At 50.2% G+C, this 25,764-nt stretch overlaps 1 protein-coding gene across 1 annotated transcript in view; it reads right to left on the bottom strand.

The window, feature by feature from the left end:
* The window catches only part of SMAD3 (SMAD family member 3), a 120,757-nt gene that overhangs the window by 25,550 nt on the left and 69,443 nt on the right, over window positions 1–25,764 (bottom strand). The window contains exons 2-3 of the mRNA XM_081229009.1: window positions 1,918–2,111; window positions 1,303–1,434 (exon numbers count right to left, since the gene is read on the bottom strand). Coding sequence (XP_081085135.1) covers window positions 1,303–1,434; window positions 1,918–2,111 — 326 coding nt within the window. The remainder of the gene's footprint in view (window positions 1–1,302; window positions 1,435–1,917; window positions 2,112–25,764) is intronic.

Here is a 25,764-nt window from a genome sequence, read left to right as displayed (position 1 = left end):
CTGGGAATTGAAAGGAAGGTGGTTCATTAAATGGCCTCTCTGGTTTGCTTCTTGAGATGCCCTTTGCAAACTCACACATTCACACCATTATGCCAGGGGGCAGGAGCCGAGGAGCTCTGGGCCTTGGATCCCTGGCTCCCGCCTTCCTCATGCCCTTCTTCCTTCCTGCTCCCCACCTGGATCATGACCACCTTTGTTCACACCATCCCTGACTCCCAAGTCTGAAATGCCTGTTCCTACAGCCTCTGCCGGGCTAAACTTCTCCCCATCCCTCAAGGTTAGGTTTAAGCTCTGCCTCCCTTCCAGGGAGGCAGTGGACTCACCTCTGCCTCACTCATCTCTGTCCTCTGAAGGGCAACAGCCTCAAACCGCCCTTTAGCTTTACTATCTACCCGTGTACAGATCCATGGTTATTTGCTGTCTCTTGAGAGGATGTCTTAGCTCCCGAAGTGGGATGCAAGTTCCATGACAGCAGAGATTGCGATCTATTTCTCTGAATGACCCCCCAGACCCCGACTCAGCTCTCTGCTTTGCTGAATGAACAGAGTGGGCAACCTACCCCTAGGGACCAGCACCACCTGTGAAGGATCTGCAAGCCTGGATTTGTAAAGCGGGTCCCTCCTTAACACTCTGACCCATGCGCAAGGGCCTGCGGTCAACCTCAGCACGGTGAGCTCACTCAGGGTGAAAGGCGCGTCCAAACTAGCCAGCTCTGAAAGTAAGGCGGCCCATCACTGCCCAGCCACCTGCGCTGGGACTGGCTAAGCTCCGCCAAGCAGTTTTCCTGGACGCCCAGAGTGCTGGTGATTCACACATTATTTGCATGTAAATGAGGGGCTTCTAAAAACATTTGCACTCTGACGGCAGAGCCCACTTCTCCCAGGGGAATAAAACCTCCCACCCAGCTTGTAACCCTCCCCGGGCTTACTTACAGGGCCAGTTCTCCGCACACTGCCCGGCCCTCGGCCCTCTGCTCTCCCGCTGCCTCTGCAGCCCCCAGACTGTCGGGGATCCTGCCTGAACTCCAGCCCCGGCCGCGAGGGCGGTGAGAGAAACACAGCGTTGCTATTTCCGCTTCCAAAATAAATGACTGCACCGAGGCCCGGCGGGAGGGTCACGCCGCCGCTCCTCCGTGCCAAGAAAAGCATCATTAGTGAGTGGGGAGCCAAGGCCACGGGTCCTCTCCCCACAGGGATGCAGTTCTGAGTCAGGGGCCTCGGGCCAGCGTGTGTGCAGAGACCGGGTGACGGGTCTATCTGGCCCCCGCCTCCTGGGCCGGCCTCACTGCCCACGTGTGCATACCTGGAATATTGCTCTGGGGCTCGATGCCGGCGGGGAAGTTAGTGTTTTCGGGGATGGAATGGCTGTAGTCGTCCAGCGGGGGGAACTCGGCCGGGATCTCTGTGTGGCGTGGCACCAACACAGGAGGTAGAACTGTCCAGAGGAAACAGAGCAGAGGTGGATCAGCGTCGAGGCCAGGCTGGCACCAAAGCCCCTGTACCCCCAAATGCACCACAGGCCCTCCCTCACAAAGAGGACAGGGAGAGAGGGGAAAGGGGGAGGGAGAAGGGGGAGTGGGGTATAGGAAGGGGGTAGAGGGAAGGGGAGACAGGGAAAGGGGGAGAGGGAGGGGGAGAGAGGGAAAGGGGGGAGGGAGGGAGAGGGAGGGGAGAGGGGAAAGGGGGGAGGGAGGGGAGAGGGGAAAGGGGGAGAGGGAGGGGAGAGGGAGGGGAGAGGGAGGGGAGAGGGAGGGGAGAGAGGGGAGAGGGAGGGGAGAGGGAGGGGGAGGGGAAAGGGGAAGAGGGAGGGGGAAGAAGGGGAGGGGGAAGTAGGGAGGGAGGGAGGGGGAAGTGGGGAGGGAAAGAGGGGGAGGACAATGCCATGTAGGTAGCTGCAGACCCTACAGAGGCGGCGTACCTGGGGTCTCCACCCTCTGATAGTGGTAGGGATTCACGCAGACCTCGTCCTTCTTCATGTTGAAGGCGAACTCACACAGCTCCATGGCCCGCAGCTCATGGTGGCTGTGTAGGTCGGGCCATCGCCACAGGCGGCAGTAGATAACATGGGGGAGCCCCTTCCGGTGGGACACCTGCAGCCGGCCATCCAGGGACCTGCCGGGAACGGGAGGGGCAGAGACAGTGAAGTGGGTCTGGCTTGCCTCCTCCCAAGTCTGGCCTGCTGAGTTCCATGAGAGCTCGCTGGCAGAGACTCAGGAAGCTCCCCTCCGCTGGTCTGTCTCACACGCAGAGGGCCAGGAGATCAGAGAAGCTCTGTGCGTGCTGGAAGGCGTCCAAGAGAAGAACACAGAGGCCCACCCAGCAAGGCCGAGGGCTCCCAGGCTGGCAGAGCTGACCTCAGACCCGCCCCATGAGGGGAACGACACTGAATCATGCTCTGGCAAAGTCGGGGCCAGGTGGAGGTGTGCAGGGCGGACAGGGCTGAACTAGGAGACGGGAGTCCTTCAGGAGCCGATGTGAGGACCACAGCGATGCTGAGGAGGAGGGTGACGGCACACAGGCCCTCCCCCTCTAATCGCTTTCCACACTCACCCAGTTCCTCTCTCACACGTGAGAAACCAGGAAAAAAAAAAAAAGTCTTTTTTTCAGTTGGTGTTTGTGATGAGGCAGGGAGGGAGAGAAGGCAATGAAGGGGAATTTTAACTGGTCAGAGGCTACATGGCAGACCTCTCGGGAGTCCCTCAGTGGGAGGGCCGCTGGCAGGCTGGCCCAGGTGTCCCAGTTCAGAGCTAAGGCCTAAGCGGTCATGCGTGAGCAGAGCAGGAGCGGAGCCTGTGACTCGATTCTGCCACGGTCCCCAGCCTGGCTGGGCCGAACCCACCCCCCACGGCAGTGTCCTGTCCCTGTGCAAACCATGTCTTCTGTGGTGAGTTAGCCTCTGAGCAGCTGACCTGGCGCCCGGCCCCCAACCCCAGGCCAGAGTGTGTTCCTTGGTGGACCAGCAGCACGGGTCCACGGAAGCTGTGAAAAAGGCAAAATCTCAGAGGCTACCCCAACCCACTATATCAGATTCTTCCTCTTTCTAAAATCCCCAGGTCATCTGCAGGACAAGAAAGTTGGAGCAGTGCCACAGGCCATGACAGCTGGGAGCTTGAGTGGCAGAAGCACGTCAGCCAAGAGTAAGGTCGGAGACAGGAGGCATCTGGAGGGAGAGGTGAGAGACTTCAAGCAACGCCAGGTATTAGGTGAGGAGATTCCGTTCACACCGAGTCCTTTATCTAACAAGTCTTTCATGACCTCCTACTCTGTGTGGCACTGGGGTTACAGTGGTGAGGGAAAGAGAGTAAAAGAGACCACAGAGCGGTCCCTGCTTCCACAGAACTTCCGTGGGCAAGACCGACATTAATCACATAATCAGGACAGCTACAATGACAAACTAAGTGCAGGGAACCACAAGAGCATATGACCCTGGGGACCCTGCTGCACTGAAGGGCGGGACAGGGCATCTCTGAGGAGGTGGTGGTTGACCGCAAAGTCTAAAGGATAAGTAAGAACTAAGCAGTCAAAGGGGTACGGGAGGAGGGCATTCCAAGTAGAGAGAAGAGCATGTGCAAAGGCCCTGGGGAGGTGGAAAACACGGTGAGGAGGAAGACCAGAACGAAGGCCAGAGTGACCGGAGAGGAGGGAGGCTGGGGTAGCAGACAGGGGTGCTTCTGCAGGGTCTCAGATGCCATGGTGAGAGGTTCTGCCTTTTTTCTAAAAGCCACAGGAAGCCTCTGAGATGTGTAAGTGGACTGAGAGTGTGTTTGTGTGTGCGCATGCAACTGTGTGCACGCACGCAGGAGACAGGCCCCATGATAATCCTGGCTGCAGGAACAAGCAGACTGGGGGTAGTGGAGAGTCAGAGTGGATGAGATGGATGCTCATCAATAAGGAAGCACCCAGAGGCAGTACTGCTCTTTCTACAAGAAGGCCCATCCTAGGACCCCACTGGCCAGTAGGCAGGACTTTTCTAATAGCTGGGCAGGCCTGGTGGAGAGGCATTTGAAGCTCTCCCTCCCCCCTGCCCCCATACGACTGAGGGCACCCATTTTCCTGAATATATGGAATTTATGGACACTCTGTGAGGGAGGCGCTTGCCAGATGCAACCAGAAGCACCAAAGAGAGAGAAACAGGAATCCAATCAAACTCTCCAAGCCACTGGCCTGGGCAGGGGGGAGGACAGACAGAGGTCAGAACTGGGCTTGGGCACAGGGACTGACAGGGATCTGCTGACCAAGGGCAGCTCAAAGGATGTAATTACCTCCCTCCTGTGGGGCCCCAGACCAAGGAACCCCGACAGCCCAAAAACAGTAATTAGGAGGCAGAACGAGAGAAGACAGCCTGGGACTCGCCCCTGAGATACAGAAGGCAGATGGCCAGATGTGGAGTCATGAGACCTGGGGTCAAGATGAGGTTCTCCTCCTGCGGCTGTGAGACCCTGGGCAAGTCCTGAAGTCTCCAGGAGCCTCAGTTACCTCATCTGTAAAATGGAACATTCTCCCCCCACTGCTGCCCCTGACCTCACGCAGCTCAGTATCCACTCAAAAGCACTTTGTGAAGCACCAGTCAAGGACCGTTATTCTTCCCCATCACAACGGCCACTCTCCAAACCTGGCCCCGGAGAAGTGAGGTGAGCTGTGAGGCTGAGGAGGAGAGAAAGGGAGAGTGGGAGGTGATGAGTGGGGACAAAGGGGGACTCAGCTGTTCCCATTTTCTTGCAAAGCCACCGTGTGCCCATAGATAGGGAAGTGGTCACATCTGCTCTTCAGTGTTGGACAAAAGCCCCAACAAAGAGCCAGCTGGACATTTGGAGTGGCCTCTGCAGGGGGAGGCCTTGGAGAGAGGCTCAGACCAGCAGCGAGGAAAGAGTGGGCTGTGGAGGGAGCCCCCAACTCCTACCTGGTTGATGGAAGGGTTAGCCATTTTGCTTAAAAAAAAAAAAGAGGGGGGGGGGCTTCCCTGGTGGCACAGTGGTTGAGAGTCCGCCTGCCAATGCAGGGGACATGGGTTCGTGCCCCCGTCTGGGAAGATCCCACATGCCGCGGAGCGGCTGGGCCCATGAGCCGTGGCCGCTGAGCCTGTGCATCCCGAGCCTGTGCTCTGCAGCGGGAGAGGCCACAACAGTGAGAGGCCCGCGTAACGCAAAAAAAAAAATGCAGCACTATTCACAATAGCGAGGACATGGAAGCAACCTAAATGTCCATTGACGGAGGAATGGATAAAGAAGATGTGGAACGTATGTATGATGGAATATTACTCAGCCATAAAAAGAATGAAATAATGCCATTTGCAGCAACACAGATGGACCTCTTAGAGATTGTCATACAGAGTGAAGTCAGACAGAAAGAAAAATATCATATGATATCACTTATATGTGGAATCTAAAAAAAATGGTACAAATGAACCTATTTACAAAACAGAAATAGAATCACAGATGTAAAAAAAAATAGTAATACAGGGCAGGAGGAGGGGTGATGGTGGACAACGCAAGAGAAGGGTCCCTGCTTCCACGGGGCAGATGGCCTGAGACAGGGCGCGAAAGGCCAAGTTCCCGTCAGCCCTGCACTGGGCCTGTGCCTCAGGCAGGGAAGGTGCGGGGACAGGACGCTCTGGGCACTCCTGACGTGGAGCGACGCTCACCTGCCACCCTAACACCCTAACCCCCAGGACTGGGACAGCCAAGCTAGAGACCCAGAGTGACCCAGGGACTGCTCATGGGCCTGCAAGGGGGAAAAGGGCGTGGAGTGGGCAGAAATGGGACACCTTGGGACACACGAGGCTCAGACACGTCATGTGACGGAGGCCAAGGTCTGGGCGTGATGTGGCCCTTATGGGCTTCGGGAGTTGAGGGATGGGAAGGAGAATCAAGGATGTGGTGAAGGAGCGCAGAAGGCTCATCACATCTGTAGGCAGAGACTGCAGTGTCCTGATTCCTCATCCAGTCCTTTCTGCGTTACATGGGCTGTTTCCTCTCAGGGCCTGAAGAAGTATGGCAGAGAGCGCTCCAGGCACAGAGGAAGGAGCAGGGAGAAAGGTGGGGGGAGTAAAAAGGAGGGGGTGGTGGGGAGGAGGGAGAAGGGACACAGGATGGGATGGTGGGGAGGAGGTGGAGGGAAGGTGGAGGCAAGTGATGGATAGTGGGAGGGAGATGGACGGGAGGAGGGGGAGGGGAGGAGGGGGAAGAGAAAGGGGGAGGGGGAAGAGAAAGGGGGAGGGGACAAGGAGAGGGAGGGAGGAGGGAGGGAGGGGGGAGGAGGAGGGAGAAAGGGTGGGAGAGAGGGGCCGGAGAGGCTAAGGAAGTCCTTCGGTCAAATACAACAAACTGAATGGATGCATTTATCTCTGTCCTGCCCAAGACAATGGGTAGGAGAGGAGAGCAGACAGAAGTGGAAAGCAGATGGCCGCAGTGGAACAGACTTAGCATAGTGAGCCTGGGAAAGAGTCTGGACTTGGAGGCACCACACACTTGTCAAGACTTGGCTGAGAACAGGAGGATGGGTTGACTGTCTACACAAGAGGCAGGCAGATCCCAGCTCCTTCCCGCCGAGCCTCCCCATAAACAGGACCTCCCCAACCCTGCCAGAGACAGGTTTGCTCTCTGCCGAAAATGAACGGGAGAGCGGGGCTCTAGACGGGGCCACCAGGGCACAGCTGCGGGTGAAGGTCAGACAGGGGCTAGGAAACAGGATTTCATGAACGGAGCGCTCAGCTCCCTTGCTTACCCCACCCCTGCCTGTGGAGGAATTAAACAGCTCAGTCCACAAGAAAAGACCGGAAATACTGACATTTGGGGATCCCCCAACTAAACGGCCCTGTTTCTGCCAGTTCTCCCTACAGGGAAGCCCACCTGCCAAGAGGCCCCTCCCACCACCATACACAGAACAGGCAATCGGCTTTTTACTGCCACACTCTCAAATGTGAACGCAAGGCCAGAATCCCCAGCCATTTAAAGAAAGCCTCTAATAGGAGGCGCAGAGATAGAAATAAGTGGGGGAGGAAAAAAAAGAAGTCTGAGACAATGCAGGGAGCAGAAGAAAACTTCCAAATAAAATAAAACAAAAACTACTCTCGGGGAGATGAGCTATTGCAATCCTAAAACAGGAACATTTACAGACTACTGAAAAACACTCCTGGAAATAAAAAATAAGAATATAAATTAAAAATTCAAGAGAGACTTGAGTTTTTCAAGGACTTCTTGAGTTTTTCAAATACATACATGAATCATTTTGGTAGTATAATTTAAATTTTTTTAAATTAAGGAAGGTACAGATCAATGGAAGCTCAGAGAGTCCAGAAACAGTCACATATATATGGACAACTGATTGTCGACAAAGGCCCAAAGACAATTTTGTACAGAAAGAAAGGTCTTTTCAACAAATGGTGCCAGAACAACTGGATGGCCACATGCAAGGAAAATGAAATCCAATCTGTACCTTGCACCCTATACAAAAACTAACTCAAGTGGGTCATAATAAAAAGCCTAAAACTATATGACTTCTAACAGAAGACATGGGAGAGAATCTTTGTGACCTTGTGATGGGCAAAGATACTACATCAGAAACACATTCCATTTTTTTTTAAAGTTGATAAAGTTTGACTTCATCAAAGCTTAAGCTTCTGGTCTTTGAAAGACCCTGTTAAGAGAATAAAAAAGACAAACCACAAATTGGGAGACAATATTTGCAAAAAGCGTATATCTGGTAAAAGACCTATTTCCAGAATATATAAAGAACTCTGAAAACTCACTATTAAGAAAACAAACCACCCATTAAAAAACAAAACAGGTAAATGATTTGAACAGATGCTACACAAAAAGATAAAAAGATTGCAAAACAAGTGCATGAAAAGATGCTCGACATCACTAGTTACTAGAGAAGTGCAAACTAAAATGACAATGAGATGCCACTCCGTCATTACTAGAATGGCTGCTACTTAAAAGACTGTGCCACATGCAAGGATGTGGAGCAACTAAAACCTCATACGCTGCTGGTGGGGATGTAAAATGGTCCAACTACTTTGGAAAACAGTTTGGAAGTTTCTTAAAATTTCAAAACATAAACCCACCATATGATCCACTCAGACCACTCCTAAGTGCTTACCCAAGAGCAGTGAAGGCATCTGTCCACACAAAGACATGTGCATGAATGTTCATCCCAGCTGTATTTATAATGGCCCCAAACTGAAGATGACCCAGTGTTTCTCAACAAGTGAATGAATAAACTGTGAAACAGCCATACAAAGACTACCACTCAGCAACAAAAAAGGATGAATTATTGATACAAACAACATGGATGAATCAAAAAATAATCATTCTGAGTGAAAAAGCCAGACACGATTCTGTTTGCGTAACGTTATACAGAGTAATTTAAAGTAAAGGAACAATGAAAACTTACATTTGCATCACAGCAAGCAGATCAGCGGTTGCCTAGGGATGAGGTAATGGGGGGGGGCATGGGAGAGGGGGCTTATCAAGGAGTAAAGGCTACGTCTGCTACCTTGATTGTAGTGGTGGTTTCACAGGTGTATACATATGTCAAAACTTATCAAGTTGTACACTTTAAATATGTGCAGTTTGTTGTATGTTAACTATACCACATTTCAAAAAAAAAAAAAGGCAAGGGCTTTGGACTGGATAAACATGGATTCAAATACTGACTCTGGTCAATAACTATGTAAACTTGATCAGATTGCTTAATGTCTTGGTCTTAATTATCTTTCATCTGAAATAAGTCCCTTCACTAGATTGTTGGGAGGACTAAATGACATTCTAGGGAAAGCCTTTGGCATATCGTTAGAACACAATAAACAACGGCACCAATCCATTGTCATTATTGTTGTTTAACTACTACTCCTCCTATTACTATGACAGTGCCTGGTAAAGAAGGTTCCCAGTAGGAGCTCCAAAACACCAGACCCCTCCCCTGCCTTGGCTATCTGTGTGCACAGCCCAGGGGGCCACAGTGAGGCCTCCGGCGGCCTGATGCTTCTAGTTTTCACAAGGCTTCTGGGCTCCTTATCTCAGAGCAGCCTCACCACGATGCAGTCAGGTCGTAAGTCAAGTCTTGTAACAGTCCCGCCTCACTATACACCCGCTCCATCTGAGAGGCAAGGCTCACCTCCTAGGATCACACAGCTGTCTGCACCCAGGCTGCAGCTACAGGGCAGCTCTCCTGGCTGCCAGGCTGGGCCCGATGGTGGGGAGACAGGCACGTTCTCCAGCTTGCGAGCACATGACCACCAGTCTGGCTCGGCAGTATCCTCCAGAAGTCATCTGGTCCATGCCCCTGCTTCTGGGCGCTACAATTCCCAAACTCATGACAAGGAGGGCATCTCATTCACGTCCTTTTATGCATCGGCGACTGCTCCTTTTGGTTCCAAGTCTGGGCTGCCCAGAGCCAGCCCTCGTGGGGCTCCTTTTCTCCCTCTGTCCCACTCAAAATACACAGCAATGCTTACCAAAGGATTAATGGTGAATTGGGAGTCTCAGCTGCTGCATTTAATTTAGCTGATGTGTCTGGTACACACTCTCCCCAGCCTTACAGAGTACCAAGCCCATTTTAAGTAAAACCAATAAATAAGTCTTCATTCTGAGCTGACGTTACCATAAACATGCTCTGCTGCAGAAAAGGGTCTATGTATGACCCGTCCCTCTCCCTGACCCAGCCCTTTCTCATCATAACCCAAGACCAGCTGCTGGGGCTAAGAGCACAGTCCCAGGCATCCGCCTCTGGGCTGAGGTCTCGCCCCACACCCAGTGGCTTCCTGATGAGAGATCCCCAAAAGCCTTTCTCCAGCAACCCTCTCAAGCTCCTCTGACAGAGGTTTTCTTCCTTAAATATATTCTTCACCAGCCGAACCATTTCCTGTGGCAAGAACTTAGGTTTCCTTCCATTGGCTCCAAGTGGGACCGGTAAGGTATCCCAAAATGGTGGTGGGAGCCACAGCCAAGGACATGGACATGCCAGGGTCCAGAGCTGCTGGTGAGGTGACGCCCGCCAGCACACTCGGGGCAGAGAGGCAGGGCCAGGGCCCACGTGCCACTCACGTCCCTGTGACCAGTGATCTCTGACCCCCAGCCATCTGGGGGCTGACATGAAATACCAGTGGACTTGGACATGGGGGTTGGGGAGAAGACTGGGAGCGGAGCACATAAGCTCCAGAAACTCACTGGGGTGTATTCACGGCACGAACTGTGCGCCGGGCACACTGCTAGGACATGAGAGCACAAAAACGGTTCAACCTCAGTGCGTCCTACCTTCACTGAGCTCAGAGAGCTGAAGGGGCTTGCCCAAAGTCATATCACTTGTACAAGCGCAGGGCCAGAATTCAAGCCCAGACCAGTGCTGAGCAAAGGAGGGTGAGAGGGAGAGGTCAACAGTGCTTCTTCTGCTGTTCTATGCTGCATCCCCACCAGGGAAACTGACTTCTTATCCATCATCATAGAGTTACCGAACACCTACCAAATCCCAGGCACTGTTCTGGTTACCTGAGCCGAAGAAGTGAACAGAAAGTAAATTTGTTAATACAATCGTATTTCTGTTGAAACCCATTTTACTTAAAACACACACACTACTAAACTTTCTAGCTTCTTCCAGAGATCAGCTTTCTTTTTCGACTTGCTCATTGAGTAGTAATAGTTCCATTGGTTCCATCTGGCCTTTAAGAGCCAGTGTCTGCTCTCAGACCTCCCACTCTGCCTCTCCTTCATACGCAAGTGAGTGTCAGAATGTGCCTTTCTGTCTTCCCTGCCAAGGACAGCCCAGTACAACTGTTGGACAGAGTATCAAATATGAAAGCCCTGAAAACACTCCTGCCGAGAGGGCCATTGGATTTGGGGGTTCACCTAGGATCCTCTCCCTTTGGTCAACACAGCGAAAACCAAAGCATCCTTTGTTCCAGGCAGAAGTACCACACAGGGGTCACGTGTCCAGTCGCAAGGCTGCAGGTGACAAACCACAGAGGCCTAACATTCAGGGAACAAAATGTCCTGGTCAGCTAAACTCTGGCTAAGTGTCTGCCTGAAAACCTCCTCTGGAGAACTACAGACAGCTGGGACATGAGGACCTTGAGAGCATCTTGACCAATCCCTTCCTTCTGTGGTTGAGAAAACAGACTGATAGATTAAGCACCTCAAGGTCACCCAGCAAATGAACACAGAGCGAGAAGGCGGCCTCCCAGCTGCTATCTCACTGTAGCCAGGCCTTGCCACCAATGAAGTCTGAGAAACATGTGTGAGTCCACACTTTCCCCGCGGTAAGCTGAGTGCAACAAAACATAATTTTGTCTTTGTTGTACTGAATCTTAAGTTGCCCGAAGTTCTGACTCTTTAGGATGGAAAAAAAAATTGATTCTTGGTGGAGGATGTGTACTATGATTCCTGTCCCATCACTGCAACTTTCTGAGGTTTGAAGTTATATTAAAATAAACTATTACAAACAAGAAGAAATCGAGCTGTACACTGAATATACGATTCCCCAGACCCTTTCAAAGTTTTCTTTGGTTGTTAGAGTTTAAATAAAAAGCGACATTTCCGGGCTTCCCTAGTGGCGCAGCGGTTGAGAGTCCGCCTGCCGATGCAGGGGACACGGGTTCGTGCCCCGGTCCGGGAAGATCCCACATGCCGCGGAGCGGCTGGGCCCGTGAGCCATGGCCGCTCAGCCTGCGCGTCCAGAGCCTGTGCTCCGCAGCGGGAGAGGCCACAACAGTGAGAGGCCCACGCACCGCAAAAAAAAAAAAAAAGGCGACATTTCCAACATCGTCCCATTCTTGTCATCTGGAGCCACAAAGGAGGAACCAGACCGGGGTGGGGGGGGGATCCGGGGGGTGGGGATTCGGATAACTGAGGTTCAGTTGTTAAGCCCTGCTACAGTGACCACATGCCCCAGTCCAGTTTCATAAGTGTCCTCGGCAAGTTCTGTTAAGTACGCTAAGCACATTTTTTAAGGTTCCAGTTTAGATTGGTCTGCGAGGAGCTGAAAACAGGATTTCACAACCCCTGAAAGCAGTCACTGAACCACTTCACCAAGAACAACCCCATTCCCATCTGAACTTGCCGATGGATAATATCCGGTGCTTCAGACTGCCAAACTGGGGGACACCCCATAAAATGCCAGACTCAAGCCCCCACTGTGCTGTACTCCAGACCAGCAGCTGGCCCTCTCTCCTCCCCACTGGACTGAGTCTCCCCTCCCCTCGAGAGCTTTCCAGAGCAGTTGGCTCAGGTCCGTGACAAGTGTTCCAAGCAGATAGGGCCTGAGTGTGAGCCCCAGAGGTGGCAGGAGCCCCCTGGGCAGACCCTTGAAGGAGGAAGTCATGGAACACCTCATCCTGCCCTCCGCAGGGGGACTGGACCCCACAGGAAACCCATCATCTGGACCTCGGGGCTTCTTTCCTCCCAAGGGGCCAGGGATGTGCAGAGTGTGTACATCCTAGAAAAGAAGGAGGCTGATCTGGAGAAAGTTTGGCTTAATCATAATCATCTGTAAAGCACACGTACACCAAGAAACTTTCAACAGTGGGCTATGAGTAAGGCAAGCCCCCCACACCCACCCACCGTTGCTCAACCTCAGCTCTCCTGACATCTGGGAACGGATAATTCTACGTTGGGGGTAGGGGAGTAGCAGCTGTCCTGTGCATCGTAGGTTATACAGCATCTCGGGCCTGTACCCACTAGATGCCAGTAGCACCCCCTGCCAGCTGTGATAACCCAAATTGTCTCCAGATCTTGCTAAAGGTCCCCTAGGGGGCCAAGTCACTCCCCTAGGCCCCTTGAGAACCCGTGGGTTAAGGAAGTGCTCTGGATGTGGGCACCGGTTGGGGAAAACAGAAGGAATTTATACCTCAGAGCAGGTGTTTATCTGGCACTTCTCACTCATTATCTCACTGGATACAGGGGTCCCGGAGGGTGGGTCTCCTCACTCCCATTTTACAGGTGAAGGATTCATGTGACATTGAGTGACTTGCCTAACATTGCCCAGATCGGCAAGAAGCAGTGCCCTATTTTGTAACCTGGGTGTGACACCCCAAACCCAGCTGCCCATGCCTGCAAAGCACAGTGATCATCCTGTATGAACCAGAGATTCTCCTTGGGCTCTGGTGAAATCATGGTCATGGTACCCCTTTCCCTTCCCCCTCACCCATGCAAAGAAAGTAGTTAAATCTTGAAGGAGGAAGAGGGGGAGAAGACAAGGAGGAGGAAAAGGAGTGTTTCATTTGAGATCTTTCTATTTCACAGCTTTGGTGTTCATAAACTTTTTCTTCTCCAAGAACCAACTTGATGGGGATCGCTTCTTCTCGAGTGTCGGCAGGAACACAGAGGTTTCAAGTTGAAAAGGGAAGATGCTACAGAAGTCTGGGTTGGTTTCTGGTTACCAAAACAAGGAGAAAGAATCGTTGCCGGGCTACACAGAACTTTCTGCATGGCCATTTCACTCTGCCAGTTAACATTCATCAAGAATGGAATTAAGCCTGAAGATCATCTATTTGTTTATTTAAAGAGACCACTCATGGAACTTTCAGGATACTCACAGCCCTTGGCAATGTTCTGATGGGCTTAAGGCAAAAAAGCACACTTCAGCCCAGCTTTTATTACAACGCTCACCCCTAAAGCTCACCTCATAAAATACAGGGAGTTTGAAATGGAAATCGTTAATCTAGGTGTGTTTAGATATCTCTGCTCATTCTACTGGGTGATTCTGGCCTCCTGTGGTCCTGGCTCTGCAGCAGGGCTGTTCACACAGCCAGCACTTAGAGGTTCCCTGTTTCCAAACTGCTTTGGGGAAATGGATTAATTTGTATTTTCAATTTGGGGGAAAAGACAATAAAATGGCAGGCTGAAGCCCACAGGACAGAAGCATGCAGGAAGAAAGGATTCCTTCTCTCTCTGACAACGTGACACTCCTTGAGCAGTCAGGGAAAGATATTTACTAGCCTCAAAAGTCTAACTTCGGAGGGAAAAGTAAAAAGAGAAAAGAAGAGCTTTTGGAGAGTATTAGATCATTATCTCGGCTTAGACCCTTTTTTTCTGAAGAAAAGAAAACTGGGGCTTGAACTACAGATCTCAACCTTCCACTAATAAATGCCTTAAGACTGAGAAATGACTTTGATCTCTTACAAAATAAAAAGGCAGGGCTCCAAAAAGTCACCTCCCCTGACAACTGCTATTTCTCTTGTCTTATCTGCCAGTGAACTTCAGTATTAGCTCACTTCACTAAACAAACAATTCTTTTTACAGGACTCTTAGTCATTCTGTTTTTCACTTTCTTCCAGCAGAAACCATTAAGGTCTGAGTATCCTCTCCGGGGCTGTCTTTTCCCAGACCCAGTTCCCAGCCTCCCACCTCCTGCCCCATCAGGTTTGCATGAACCGAGCCCGTGAATCACTTCCTGTGGGCAGACTGCACGTTTGGGGCTGGGATTTTCTTCCCTCTTTTTTTTTTGGAGAAGATTCTCACAGACAGTTGGGCTTCAACGAGTGGAACCAGGCGATGATGATGATCACTGGCTGCCTCATCCTATCAAAACAAATCAAAGTTTCCAAAGACTTATAGAAAATGTCAGGCGTGTTCGTGACTAGGGGAGTGTGTTCGTGACTAGGGGAGTTGGGGGGGAGGGAGAGGTGAAGAGGGCAAATGAGGAGGTTTTGTGTTAATTGCTCAGTTTTGACTTCCTTAATTATGAGTCACTGGCCAGAGAGATAAAACAATGTCACAAGTGCTACAGAGCATGCAAGCAAAGGGTAAACCTGGCAACTTTCTGTGACATTCGAACTGAGAGGTAAGGCTTCTGGAAGCGCTCACTCAAGCTCCAAGTTTACAACCATTCCTAGTGAAATGACATACAATACGGGTTAGGAAAGGAACATTCCCGCATTTCAGCCTTAACCACATTTCCCTATTTTTAAAAGAGGCCCCAAAGCCTTTAGAATCCTCAAACCTTTCAGGGCAGCCACTTCGGGGGAGCTGGAAGCAAGGGAGGGGTGGGAAATGACCACATTTCTAGAAGAAGTGAGTTGAAGGACCATGAAGTTACATAGCTACCTTTGTAAGTGGAAAAGACAGCGTTTGCAGGACACCGAACTCTAACATGCCACAGACACTCTGCTTCTCTCTGGACCAAAGCTTTACAAGCTTACATAGGCGGTTTCCATCTAACTGGTAACAAAGAACGGGTGTCCTGTATATTCTGGGCTTCACTATCCTGAGGACACTGAAGCAGCCAATCATTCCTTTCAGTCTAAGGGGACAGACTTCCTATTGTCCTTAAACAAAAGGTTGTGGTTCATTGGGGGCAACTGCACCTAAGACGGCAAAGAACCCCTATGGGCAGGAAGATGGGGATTCCAAATAAACAAGGGAGGACTTAGAACTTACAAGTCAGGGTGGCAATTGCCTGCTGCTTAAGCTGGCCTCATCGACTAAATGGCTCTGCGCTAAAAGCCCCCCACCAAACAGCTCCACTCAGGAGCACAGAAAAGCTTCCAGGTGAAGCTCCCTCCCCTGGGTCCACTCACAACACTCACAACTCCCCCCCATAGGCAGCGCACCCAAGTCCCAGCCAAGTACCCACAGAGTACCCACCCACCCACCGCCCATCAGACCCCCACTTCCCAAACAGCGCAGATATTTGGAGGCTTGTTTTACAGGTATGGAAATTCACAATGCTTAACTGGCTCAAGTAGCAGAGGTAACACATTGCAGCCACAGCACCTGAGCATGGGGCTTCCGCATCCCCAAAGTCAGACATCTTCAGGCAGCGGCGGCGGCATGCTGAGATCGTCTGGGGGTCCAGAGGCTCTCTTCAGCCCTATGACAGGCCCAATGATGCCTCTAGCTTAAAACTTATCCCATTCTGTGGCTCCTTCTGCAGAACGACCTCTCTCTGTTCTCCCCTCTTCAAAGACTTACAGACACTACTGTCCAACACTCACCGAACTCATCATCCCTAGCACCAAAGGCCTGGGACAATTAAGTATTAATTGTCTGGTTTCCCATCCTAACTAAAACAGGAGCTCCTTGAGGGCAAGGAGACCCAACTTAACTTCCCCTGGATGGAGCACGGGGCTTGCATATTACATTTGTTCACAAGTAGGTCATGACAATGGACTTAGTCCTCTGTGCAGCAACAATCAGAAGATGAAGGCAACAAATAAAAACCTCAGGCTGGGGCTTCCCTGGTGGCGCAGTGGTTGAGAGTCCGTCTGCCGATGCAGGGGACATGGGTTCGTACCCCGGTCCGGGAGGATCCCCCATGCCGCGGAGCGGCTGGGCCCGTGAGCCATGGCCGCTGAGCCTGCGCGTCCGGAGCCTGTGCTCCGCAACGGGAGAGGCCACGGCAGTGAGAGGCCCGCGTACCTCAAAAAAACAAACAAACAAACAAAAAACCACCTCTGGCTGCACCCCAGCCTTATGAATCCAAACAAGACATGAAGCTTTATAGTAAAGGGACCCACAGACGCACATTACTGCCAGAAACCCAATACCAGGAATGTTCTCAAAGCTATCAGCTGGTATTGAGAGGTGCCATTAAAAACAGCAGGGGAATGACAGCTACAGGTGCCAGTTAGTTCTGCTAAAGCAGCCAGTGGCGGGGTGCAGGGAGCTGAAATGCTTGTGGATGAGGAGGTCTGCCTACTTCACTGGGCACACCGAAGAGAGACAAAGTCATCTGTGGCTAAGGTTGCAGGCAGACACTGGACAGGAGGCTTTGCAATAAATTTACTCAACAAATATTTGTTGAATGGAGATTTTATCAGTGTTGGATTTACCAGAAGAGAAAGCATGCAGACACCTGGGCTACCCTGGGAAGTGGGCTACCCTGGAGCGTTCATGGTCCTTATGCTGGCTGTGCTGCTGAAAAGTGAGGGGTCTCTAGGTAATGGGGCATCCCATCTATAAAATGATGGGTTCAACCAATCTCTAGTGTCTCCCTGCCGTCTAGCACTGACATTCCACATACCTGAGAAATACACTAACTTGCAGCGAAAAGGAGCTTAAAAAGGGCTGTGTTTACACCTTCCTGCTCCTTGACTGCCTTTAGGCACGTAGGGCCTTGGAGGGAACAAACCTGAATCATCAATAGCAGCAGAGCAAATACATGATCAAGGGATATGGGAACAGATGTATATGTATAACTGATTCACTTTGTTATAAAGCAGAAACTAATACACCATTGTGAAGCAATTATACTCCAATAAAGTTGTAAAAAAAAAAAAAAGAAGAAGAGGGACTACCCACTTACAAACGAAACAACACACAGCAAGGGTAAAGGAGAAAACTTTAGGACTTTCACTCTTTCTGCAGGTTAGAAGAAAACAAACCCCCAAAGCCCAAACCTAACAGCGGTTTCAGCAAAACAGTGGCAGCCACACTGTGATGTGATAAGGGAAGAATTAAACTGAGATCAGACCACTTCCTGAGAGAGAAGGTGGCTTCAAACCAGAAAGGTGAAGGAGGCTGCAGAGTTGCTGACCTGCAAGGTCAGAGGTCGGGAGGCGGGTGCCGTGGCTCACAGATGTGGTCACATCCGTGGCTGTGGCTTTGGTGGGATTTGCCCCAGACTCGGGAGTGAACGCAGATAACCTGGTGTGGTTTGTTCCAGGCTCAGGAATCCGAGGACTTCGGAGCTGGGGGCGGGGGTGTGGCTCTAAAAGTCAGCCATTTCACCGCCTCCCCCTTTTTCTCCCCACAAAGGCCAGGCAGAGACAGCATCTCCCCAGGGACCCTTCTGTTCCTTTTTTCTACTCCAGGAATCCATGATCCCAAAACTATCTGTGACCCAAAATGGAAAACTCAGCTGCTGGGGAATAAAGAAGCTAACCCCACAGCAAAGGGCAGGGATCCCCTCCAGGGCAGGAAGACCGGCTTCTGGCGCTTCCCACCCCCCGCACAGCCAGCTGTCAGGGCCCCAGCGCCATCCCAGCCTGTCTTCCAAGGAGGCCAGGCCCATCTCCCAGGCTCTGTAAACAGCTCTGCCCTCCTCTCCCTCCTCGGCCAGAGTGTAGGACACCCCCTACCACCGGGGCCTGGACTGTTTGGTAACAATGGAGGGAAAATTAAACAAGGGTGGAAGACGGGAAGTGAATCACTGACTTCTCAAACAGGCTCCTTGGAAGGAGCAGGGCGGTGGGAGGGGCAGCAGGGGGCTGGGGCTGCTTGGGGGGCCTGGTGGAGGGCGCAGGGGAAAGTTTCCCGGACGTTCTCTTCTTGCCCCACAATGCGGTGCCCTCCGGCTCTGCCTGGCTTCCTGTACCAGGCAAGATCAAGTTCCTGAGTCATCCTGGCTGCTTCTAGAAGTATCCCGGGTGTTCTCTGCTCCCTGCACCAGGTGGAGATGCAGAAGGAGAGCCACTTCTCCACAATTCTGTCCCCACTCCCCTTAAACAGTCTGACCCTGACACTAGGCGGATCCTAGTCTCCCAGCAGAGAGAATGGGCTTCATCTCCTTTTTCCGCTGCTCACAGCATCAATTACTTACATGGAGATGTTCCTAAAACACACACACACACACAGGGGACAACGGATGTCAGGGCATGACTTGAGATTGTATCTAAGTGAGAGAAACGTCCTCCCCTGCACCCCTCCTGGTCTGTACTGATTCCCACTCAGCCCTGGTGCCACGGCACGGCCACCTCCAGCACCATCACTCAACTCCACTGGCCGACCACCTGCCCTGGGCCTGCACAGCACCTTCAAAGCCTGGTCTCTGCCAGAATTTTGTCCTGTTTCATTCAACCAGTGTGTGGAGTGCTGCGGGCGCACGCACACCGCTGCTCCACACCTCTGCAGGGTGAGGCTCCAGCAGCCAATCTGTATTTACCGAGGGCCTACTATGTGCCAGACACTTAGTGAGGACCTCAGTTTTCTTAACTTTCCAAAGGGTCAAGGACTAACAGAAATAAGGAAGCACTGAAGAGTCTGTGTGCAAGAAGAGCAGGGCCAAGGGCACTCCACAGTTAGTGCACATCTGTCCTTATTCTTGCTTTCCAGGCTCTCTTTTCATAACTAGCTTTTCCCATACCTGCCTCACCGTCATTCCAGAGGTAACATTGATCAGTTGCTTCCTATAAGCAAGTTCTTTGCTAAGCATTTTATGTTTATATACTTTAATCCTGCTGGGCAGGGCCCCATTTTCCAAAAGAAGTCAATGGAGTTCAGAGAGGTTAAGATTCTTCCACAAGGTCACACAGCGAGCAGGAGAGCAGAGTTGACCTCTGAACTCCAAACACAAAGGCCTAGGGTCCTTCCATTGTGTCAGGCTGCTGCCCTGAACACTCACTTGCCTTGAAGGAGACATGGTGGGAACAAGATGAGACTGGGAACCAGATTCCAGCTCTGGCTCCTCTTTGCCACCTGGGTGACCTTAAGCAAAATGTCCCATCTTCAAGGGCCAGTTTCCTCACCAGGAAAAAAGGGGCCACCTGAGAAGACTGTCAAGGGGTTCACGTGAGAGACTGCACACCAAGGTCCTGCATACACTGAGAAGCGCTACACAACCATAAGGTATCACCTAGCACCTTTCATTCATGTGCCAGAAAATACAACCCAACAAGGCTACTGATCATCCGCCCCTGAATTTTTAAGTTATTCCTCGAACAAGTTGGTGACAAGGTCAGGAAACTGTGAGATAAGAGAACATTACAGAAACTTCATCTGAGGGCAATTTATGTTGTTGTTGGTGGTGGTGTTTTAAATGGTACCAGCAGCTCTGAGCAGGGGCTGAGAGATTAACAATTTCCTCCCTAAGCCCACCAAAGTTCACCAAGTTTTCTTGAAACTCCCACCTTCACAGATCATGGAAGTGAAGGTCTAAAGCAGTTGACTGGATTTCCCAAGTCCCAGTTCTGCTGTTAGTGACTATGTGTGAGTTACTCCTGTTCCCTGAGCCTCAGTACTCATCTGTAAAATGGGCAGGTTAGACCAGGTATATCCGAGGTCCCTTCTCTGACAATCTGTGACTATTAATAAAAGGCTCACTGGTTTTTCTCACACGTAGAAGACTTCCTTCAGGAGAATTTCTCTGAACAATGAAGAAAGGAACACATTTCCAACTACCCAGCAATGCCATTCCGTTCCGGCTCCCGCTGGGGACTGCCCAAATGCCGGGAACTCAACTCCCATGGTCAACTCCAGCCCCACCCTGGTGTGCGTGGCTTTGTGAGGATGAGGGAATCTACAAGGTTAACTTCCTGCCTGGGCTCCGCCCCCTATCACGCAATGCTCTGAGCAGGAATCATAGAACTGTGGAAACTGCAGCTCCAAGATTCCGTCCCCATGCCTGGCCACAGAAGAATCACGGGCAGGGAAGGCATACCTGCTGTAACATTCAGTATCGGCCCCTGAGATGCTGATGGTAGGCAAGGGGGCACAGTCCTGTGTCTAAAAGCACTGCAGTTCTACCCCATGTAGGATATTAGAACCTCACAAGCAAATCAGCTGCTGGCTCTGACGTGAAGTCCTTCTGTGCTCCCAAGCACCAACAGGAAACACTAAATAATTACTGCTTTAATTAAGTGCAAATTCAGGGCCAAATGCATTCTACACAAATATTTGCTCTTTCAAAGCACATTTTCAAAAGAAAAAGAAAAAAGCTACTCCTCCATAAGAAACTTTTAAAACAGGGACTTCCCTGGTGGCACAGTGGTTAAGAATCCGGCTGCCAATGCAGGGGACGCGGGTTTGATCCCTGGTCCGGGAAGATCCCACATGAGGCAGAGCAACTAAGCCCGTGCACCACAACTACTGAGCCCACGTGCTGCCACTACTGAAGCCTGCACTCTAGAGCCTGTGCTCTGCAACAAGAGAAACCACCACGATGAGAAGCCGGCGCACGACAACAAAGAGTAGCCCCCGCTCACCGCAACTAGAGAAAGCCTGCGCACAGCAAGAAGACCCAATGCAGCCAAAAATAAAATAAAGTAAATAAATTGATAAAAGAAAAAAAAAACGTTTAAAACAAAAAGAAAACACAAGTGTACAAATTCCCCTCTGACATAATATTTTACATGGATCACTTACTTCTGACAGCCTTAGCTAAAATTCTTCGCTTATTAAAACATGCAGATCAAAACTCCTCTGTTTATATCCATACAATGAAATATTACCCAGCCGTAAAAAGGAATTCATGATTGCAACATGCAAAAACATAGAAGAATGTGAAAATAATTATGTTGTGTGAAAGAAAGTACTCCCCTGCAAAAGAGGACATCCTGAACAATTTCATTAGTATCAAATTTTATGCAATTTACACTAACATATAGTGAGAGAAAGCAGATCAGTGGCTGCCTGGAGACTGAGAGGCATCAGGCAAACAGGAGGGCAAAAGTACAAAGGGGCAGGAGGAAACTTTGACAGACATGTTCGCTCTCCTGGTTGTGCTGATAGTTTCATGGGTGTGTACATATGTCAAACTCATCAAATTGTACACTTTCCAGATGGGCCATTTATTGTATGTCAATTCTATCTCAATGCAAATGTTTCTTAAAAAAACCCTCCCTAAACTCTGTGTTGGGAAAGTTAGCAGCAGCCTGATTGTAAAATGTAGTAAAGCAGGCAAAGGGCCCAGACATCTATTACTCCAACAGACTTGTGTCAGAGATGTCTCCTCTGTTCGTTGCATGACAAAATGAAAAGAGCCAATGTTGACCCATGAAAGCATAATGAATGCATTATGACGTTCTAAAAAGGTGTGACATACACATACACACTAAAAGAGTTTGTTGAAAAAGTTAGCTATGGTCTAGCCACATTCATGTCATAGCTATCTAGTGATTCACATAAGAATGTGTGCAGATCCTTGACTGGATCACGTGAAGAGTACCACTTTGGGCTGACACTGCTCGTAACAATTGTTCATCAATGAAAAGCCTTCAAAGTGTCCTGAAGCCGGTCACCAAACTTCAAGGTGGCATTGGAAAATAAACTGTACACAGAGACACCCCCACCCCTTCTGCAGTGGTGTGGGGACTGGGGCGCAGGGTGCGGTCTGGCCAGGAATGATCCATTGAGCAGAGGGACATGCCAGGGAAATGAGGTGGTGTGCAAACGCAGGCGCAAACTGCTGGGGGTGCCGCGAGCCGAGCTCCCTCCTACACACAGACTCACAGCCCTGTGTTTGTGATCAATGTGGCGGGCCCACCTGGTGAACTTCAGGGTTCCTTTCACCAGCATCACAAGACTATCTTGTATGCTTTTTCTTTTTTTTTAATCTCCTTTAAATTTTGAGGTCACTACAGCTTCGCTGTAATCTAGCACAGTGGTTTTCAAATGTCTTAAGACGTCGGCAACCCTACAGGCGCTCAGGCCTCCAGACTCCCCATTCCAGCCTCCGATTCCAAAACAAACCAGAGGTGAACTCTCTGTCCATCAAGAAGCCTGAGATTTAGGGGTGGGAGGGCTGTGTATCAGGGCACATCGTTTGGAAACCTCTTATCTAGGACACACTGAGCAGAAAAAGCACTTAGCACACTTAAGATTGACACTGGGGGGAAGCAAAGCTGGTGGGGGGGCAACATTAACAAGGTGAAAAATAGAGTGTCGCCATTCCTGAAGGAAATTCTTTCCAACCCGTTGGTGATTTGTCCTCAAAAGTTCTGCAGAAAGACCTCGTTCATTGCCAACCCAGCCCCGGGGTCTAGTGTTTCTAGTATAATTCCACACAAACCATGGAGGCTCCATAAACGTTCACAGATGGTGATGAATTCCTACTTCTGGCCAAGTGCACAGGGGAAAAAAACCTAGCTATTAAACATCTGAATGCTGATAGTCCTGAAACAATAGGGGGAAAAAAGACACGTGGAAGAATGAACACAAAAAAAAGACAATTAAAAACTCAACAGTTCAGCACAGTGGATAAGAGAACAGTGGAAGCCAACTACCTGGTCTAGGACTGGGTTCCTCCTAGCCCAGCTGTGTGACCTTGATCAAGTCACTTAAGCTCTCTGTGCCTTAGTTGCCTCAAACCATCTTGGGGGTAGGTATTATCACCCCCAATTTAAAATTCATGGTGCACGAGACCAGAAAATGCGAGTGACATGTCACAGCCTCAAGAACGGATTCTCCAAGAGCGCTATTCCCCCACCTGTGCCTCACCCCAGCCCCAGGTGAACTGCATCTGTTTTCATCAGATTTGTACTGGCTTTTCTGGGGGTGCCTGGCCCAACGTCCAGCTGCCAGAGGGTACAAATAAGCCAGTACCTGCTGGGAGCCTATCAGAAATAAGAACCATGAACCAGAATAAAAGAGTTTAAGGCCCAGGAGTCTAGTGGGTGTGCAGGAGGCAGCCTCAAGGTATCAGATTTTCTGGATAATGAAAGACCAGCTTAGAGGTCATCTAACCCAACAAACCTCAGTATACAGTGCTCTACTAGAAAGTTCTGAATGTACAGGGCTGAATGCAGTCTGTCCCTCAGTGATTTCTGCTTCCTGGTCCTACTACAATACAACCTTCAGGGATCTTGCAGAACAAGTGTCCCTGGCTGGGCGCTCTCTGCTCCAGGTCCTCATTCCCAGGTCTTTCTGCAGATGAAGACCACATCCTGTGGACTTCTGTGTTAAGCTGACATCCAATGAACTTTCCAGGGCCTAAGAACTGGACCCCAGGTTCTCCTTCCCACATTCTCTCTTGAGATTTCCCTCATTGCATCCATCCTGGTTAGAGTCCCAGGGGAGAGGTATGGACCCAAAACAGCACACGATATAAAGAATTTATCAGCATGAGTAAGACACGGCTGTCTCAAAACATTAAACAGAAAACATGGCAGAACAGAGAAAGTGCTTTGAACATAACAGGTGCTCAATAAACATTTACTGTGCAAATGAATGCTCCACTGAAGTCAAGACGAGCTCCTCTCTCCTCTTCCCCACTTCACTCATGGTCAATCTGGGCAACTTCCCATTGCCGGAATTTGGAGACACAGAAGACAGCCACCAATTAATTGGTCTGGGCTGGAGGTCGAAAACAGGCAGCGGCCCACAGATGCTGTGCTTGGCCTACACAGTGTTTTTTTTACATTTTTTAATTAGTTGCCAAATTTAAAAGCTGGGAGATTTCATATGTAAATCTAAGATTTTTGGCTTCTCTTGAAAGAAAAAACCAGAAGATCTGGCAACACTTGGCTGGTGCTGTGTCACCAATGCCCCTTTAGATGGGAAATGAGTCCTCAAGTCCCGCTCTGTCTTTACACCAGGTCCCAGCCTCCCCACCCTCTGCCTGTCCCTGGGAGCATCTGAGCTTGCAACTCTAGCCTGCGTTTCCAATGAGGGAAGCATCACTCCTTATAAAACAAAATGGAACCTGAAGGGCCAGGGGACTGGCCTTTGTAGGGCAATCACACAATGACTGCCCATTTGTTTGGGATAGTTTAATTCACACCTATTGTCCTGGTGTCATTATTAACGGCATCCTCTTTCACTCTCAGAGTCCTGGTTTGGGTAACAAATTGTATGGCTGCCCAGAGCCTCTGCCAGCTCTAGACCTGCCTGGGTCACCCCAAGGATTCTGTACTCAAAGCCCGAGAAGGCAGGCCCCTTGCTCTCTATATAGCTTCCCAACCTAAAGATGTCAAACTTCCAGTGGGGTTCACACCACAAAGAAGGCCTTCAAACACCCTGCAGAGAAGACTCAAAGCCTCATGGTGGCTTTCTCGAGGCTACAGCAGTGGCCAGGGCCAGCTCCAGAAGGTCTGCAACACTGAGTGCCAGGGAGGGCTGAGGAGGGATGGCCAGGACTACACTTGGGGCAGGCAGAGGTTGAGAGAAACAAGAACAAAGAGAGAAAGGGGTTTAATAACAATCCCACCTCTGGGTACCATTTCTCTTGCTTTAAGTCAAACGGAGAACTAGGGCTACCCTATCCTTCGCCACCACTTTCAGTGGGGTTTAGGGACGAAGAGAAAATGGCAGCTTTTATGGTGAGAAAAGTCATCAAGTTGTACTTATTGTGTCTTCCAGAACCTTCTACCCTCTTGGATCAAACACATTGACTTGTCAGGGCCAGCAGCATGGCTTCCACTCATGCCGACAGAAAGACAGACTTACTTAACCTTTAACTGAGTGAAGTTGGGTCAGGGTTTAAAAAAAAAAATTTAGTTACTCAACATTTGTGGGGTCTTTTAGTGTAGGCAGGGGAGGTACCTCGCTTTAGAGGGGATGCTTGGTGAAGACATAGCCACGGGAAAGGAAGCAGGTAATGTGAGCTGCTTTTCATACCAAATAGAAACACCCAGCCAGCTCCAGGCCCCAGGCTGCGACATTCTTAAGGATTTCCTAATACACCTCAATTAAAGTCTAAGCCAATAGGGAAGCTTTGTATTTAACCCAGAAATCAAAGTATTCCCTGCCCAATCTTTAAAGGGTTAAAGGCCAGGGAGGGAATGATTTCCCTGAGGGAGGAGTCTAGCAGAAGGGCTCCCTTCTTGTAATAAAAATTCTGGCAAGAGCAGACAGTATGCAAGAGGGGAAAGGCAAGGCAGGAAATCAAGTATTGCTGTCTTGACATTTTATACGAAAACCTGACGTAACTAGATATCACAAGGCATCTGAGGCTTATTTTCTTTTCCCCTAATGTGAGCAAACAGAAGAAAATCTGGTTCTTAAAATCCTTAAGGTCCATGTGAACTTAAATCCCTAATCCTCTTCTTTTCCAAAGTGGGCACATCACATAAGAATCGCTGCAGCCAAAATCTGTTTTTAAGTTTCCTTTGGTAGCTGCCTCAGATACACCCAAGCCCATTTTATTGGGCAACAGAGAGCTAACATAAGGCACAAGC

Source organism: Mesoplodon bidens (genome assembly GCF_964165515.1).
Source record: "Mesoplodon bidens genome assembly, chromosome: 3".
NCBI classification, from domain to species: domain Eukaryota; kingdom Metazoa; phylum Chordata; class Mammalia; order Artiodactyla; family Ziphiidae; genus Mesoplodon; species Mesoplodon bidens.
Note: the sequence above shows the minus strand (reverse complement) of the source record. Positions and strands in the feature narration are given on the sequence as shown.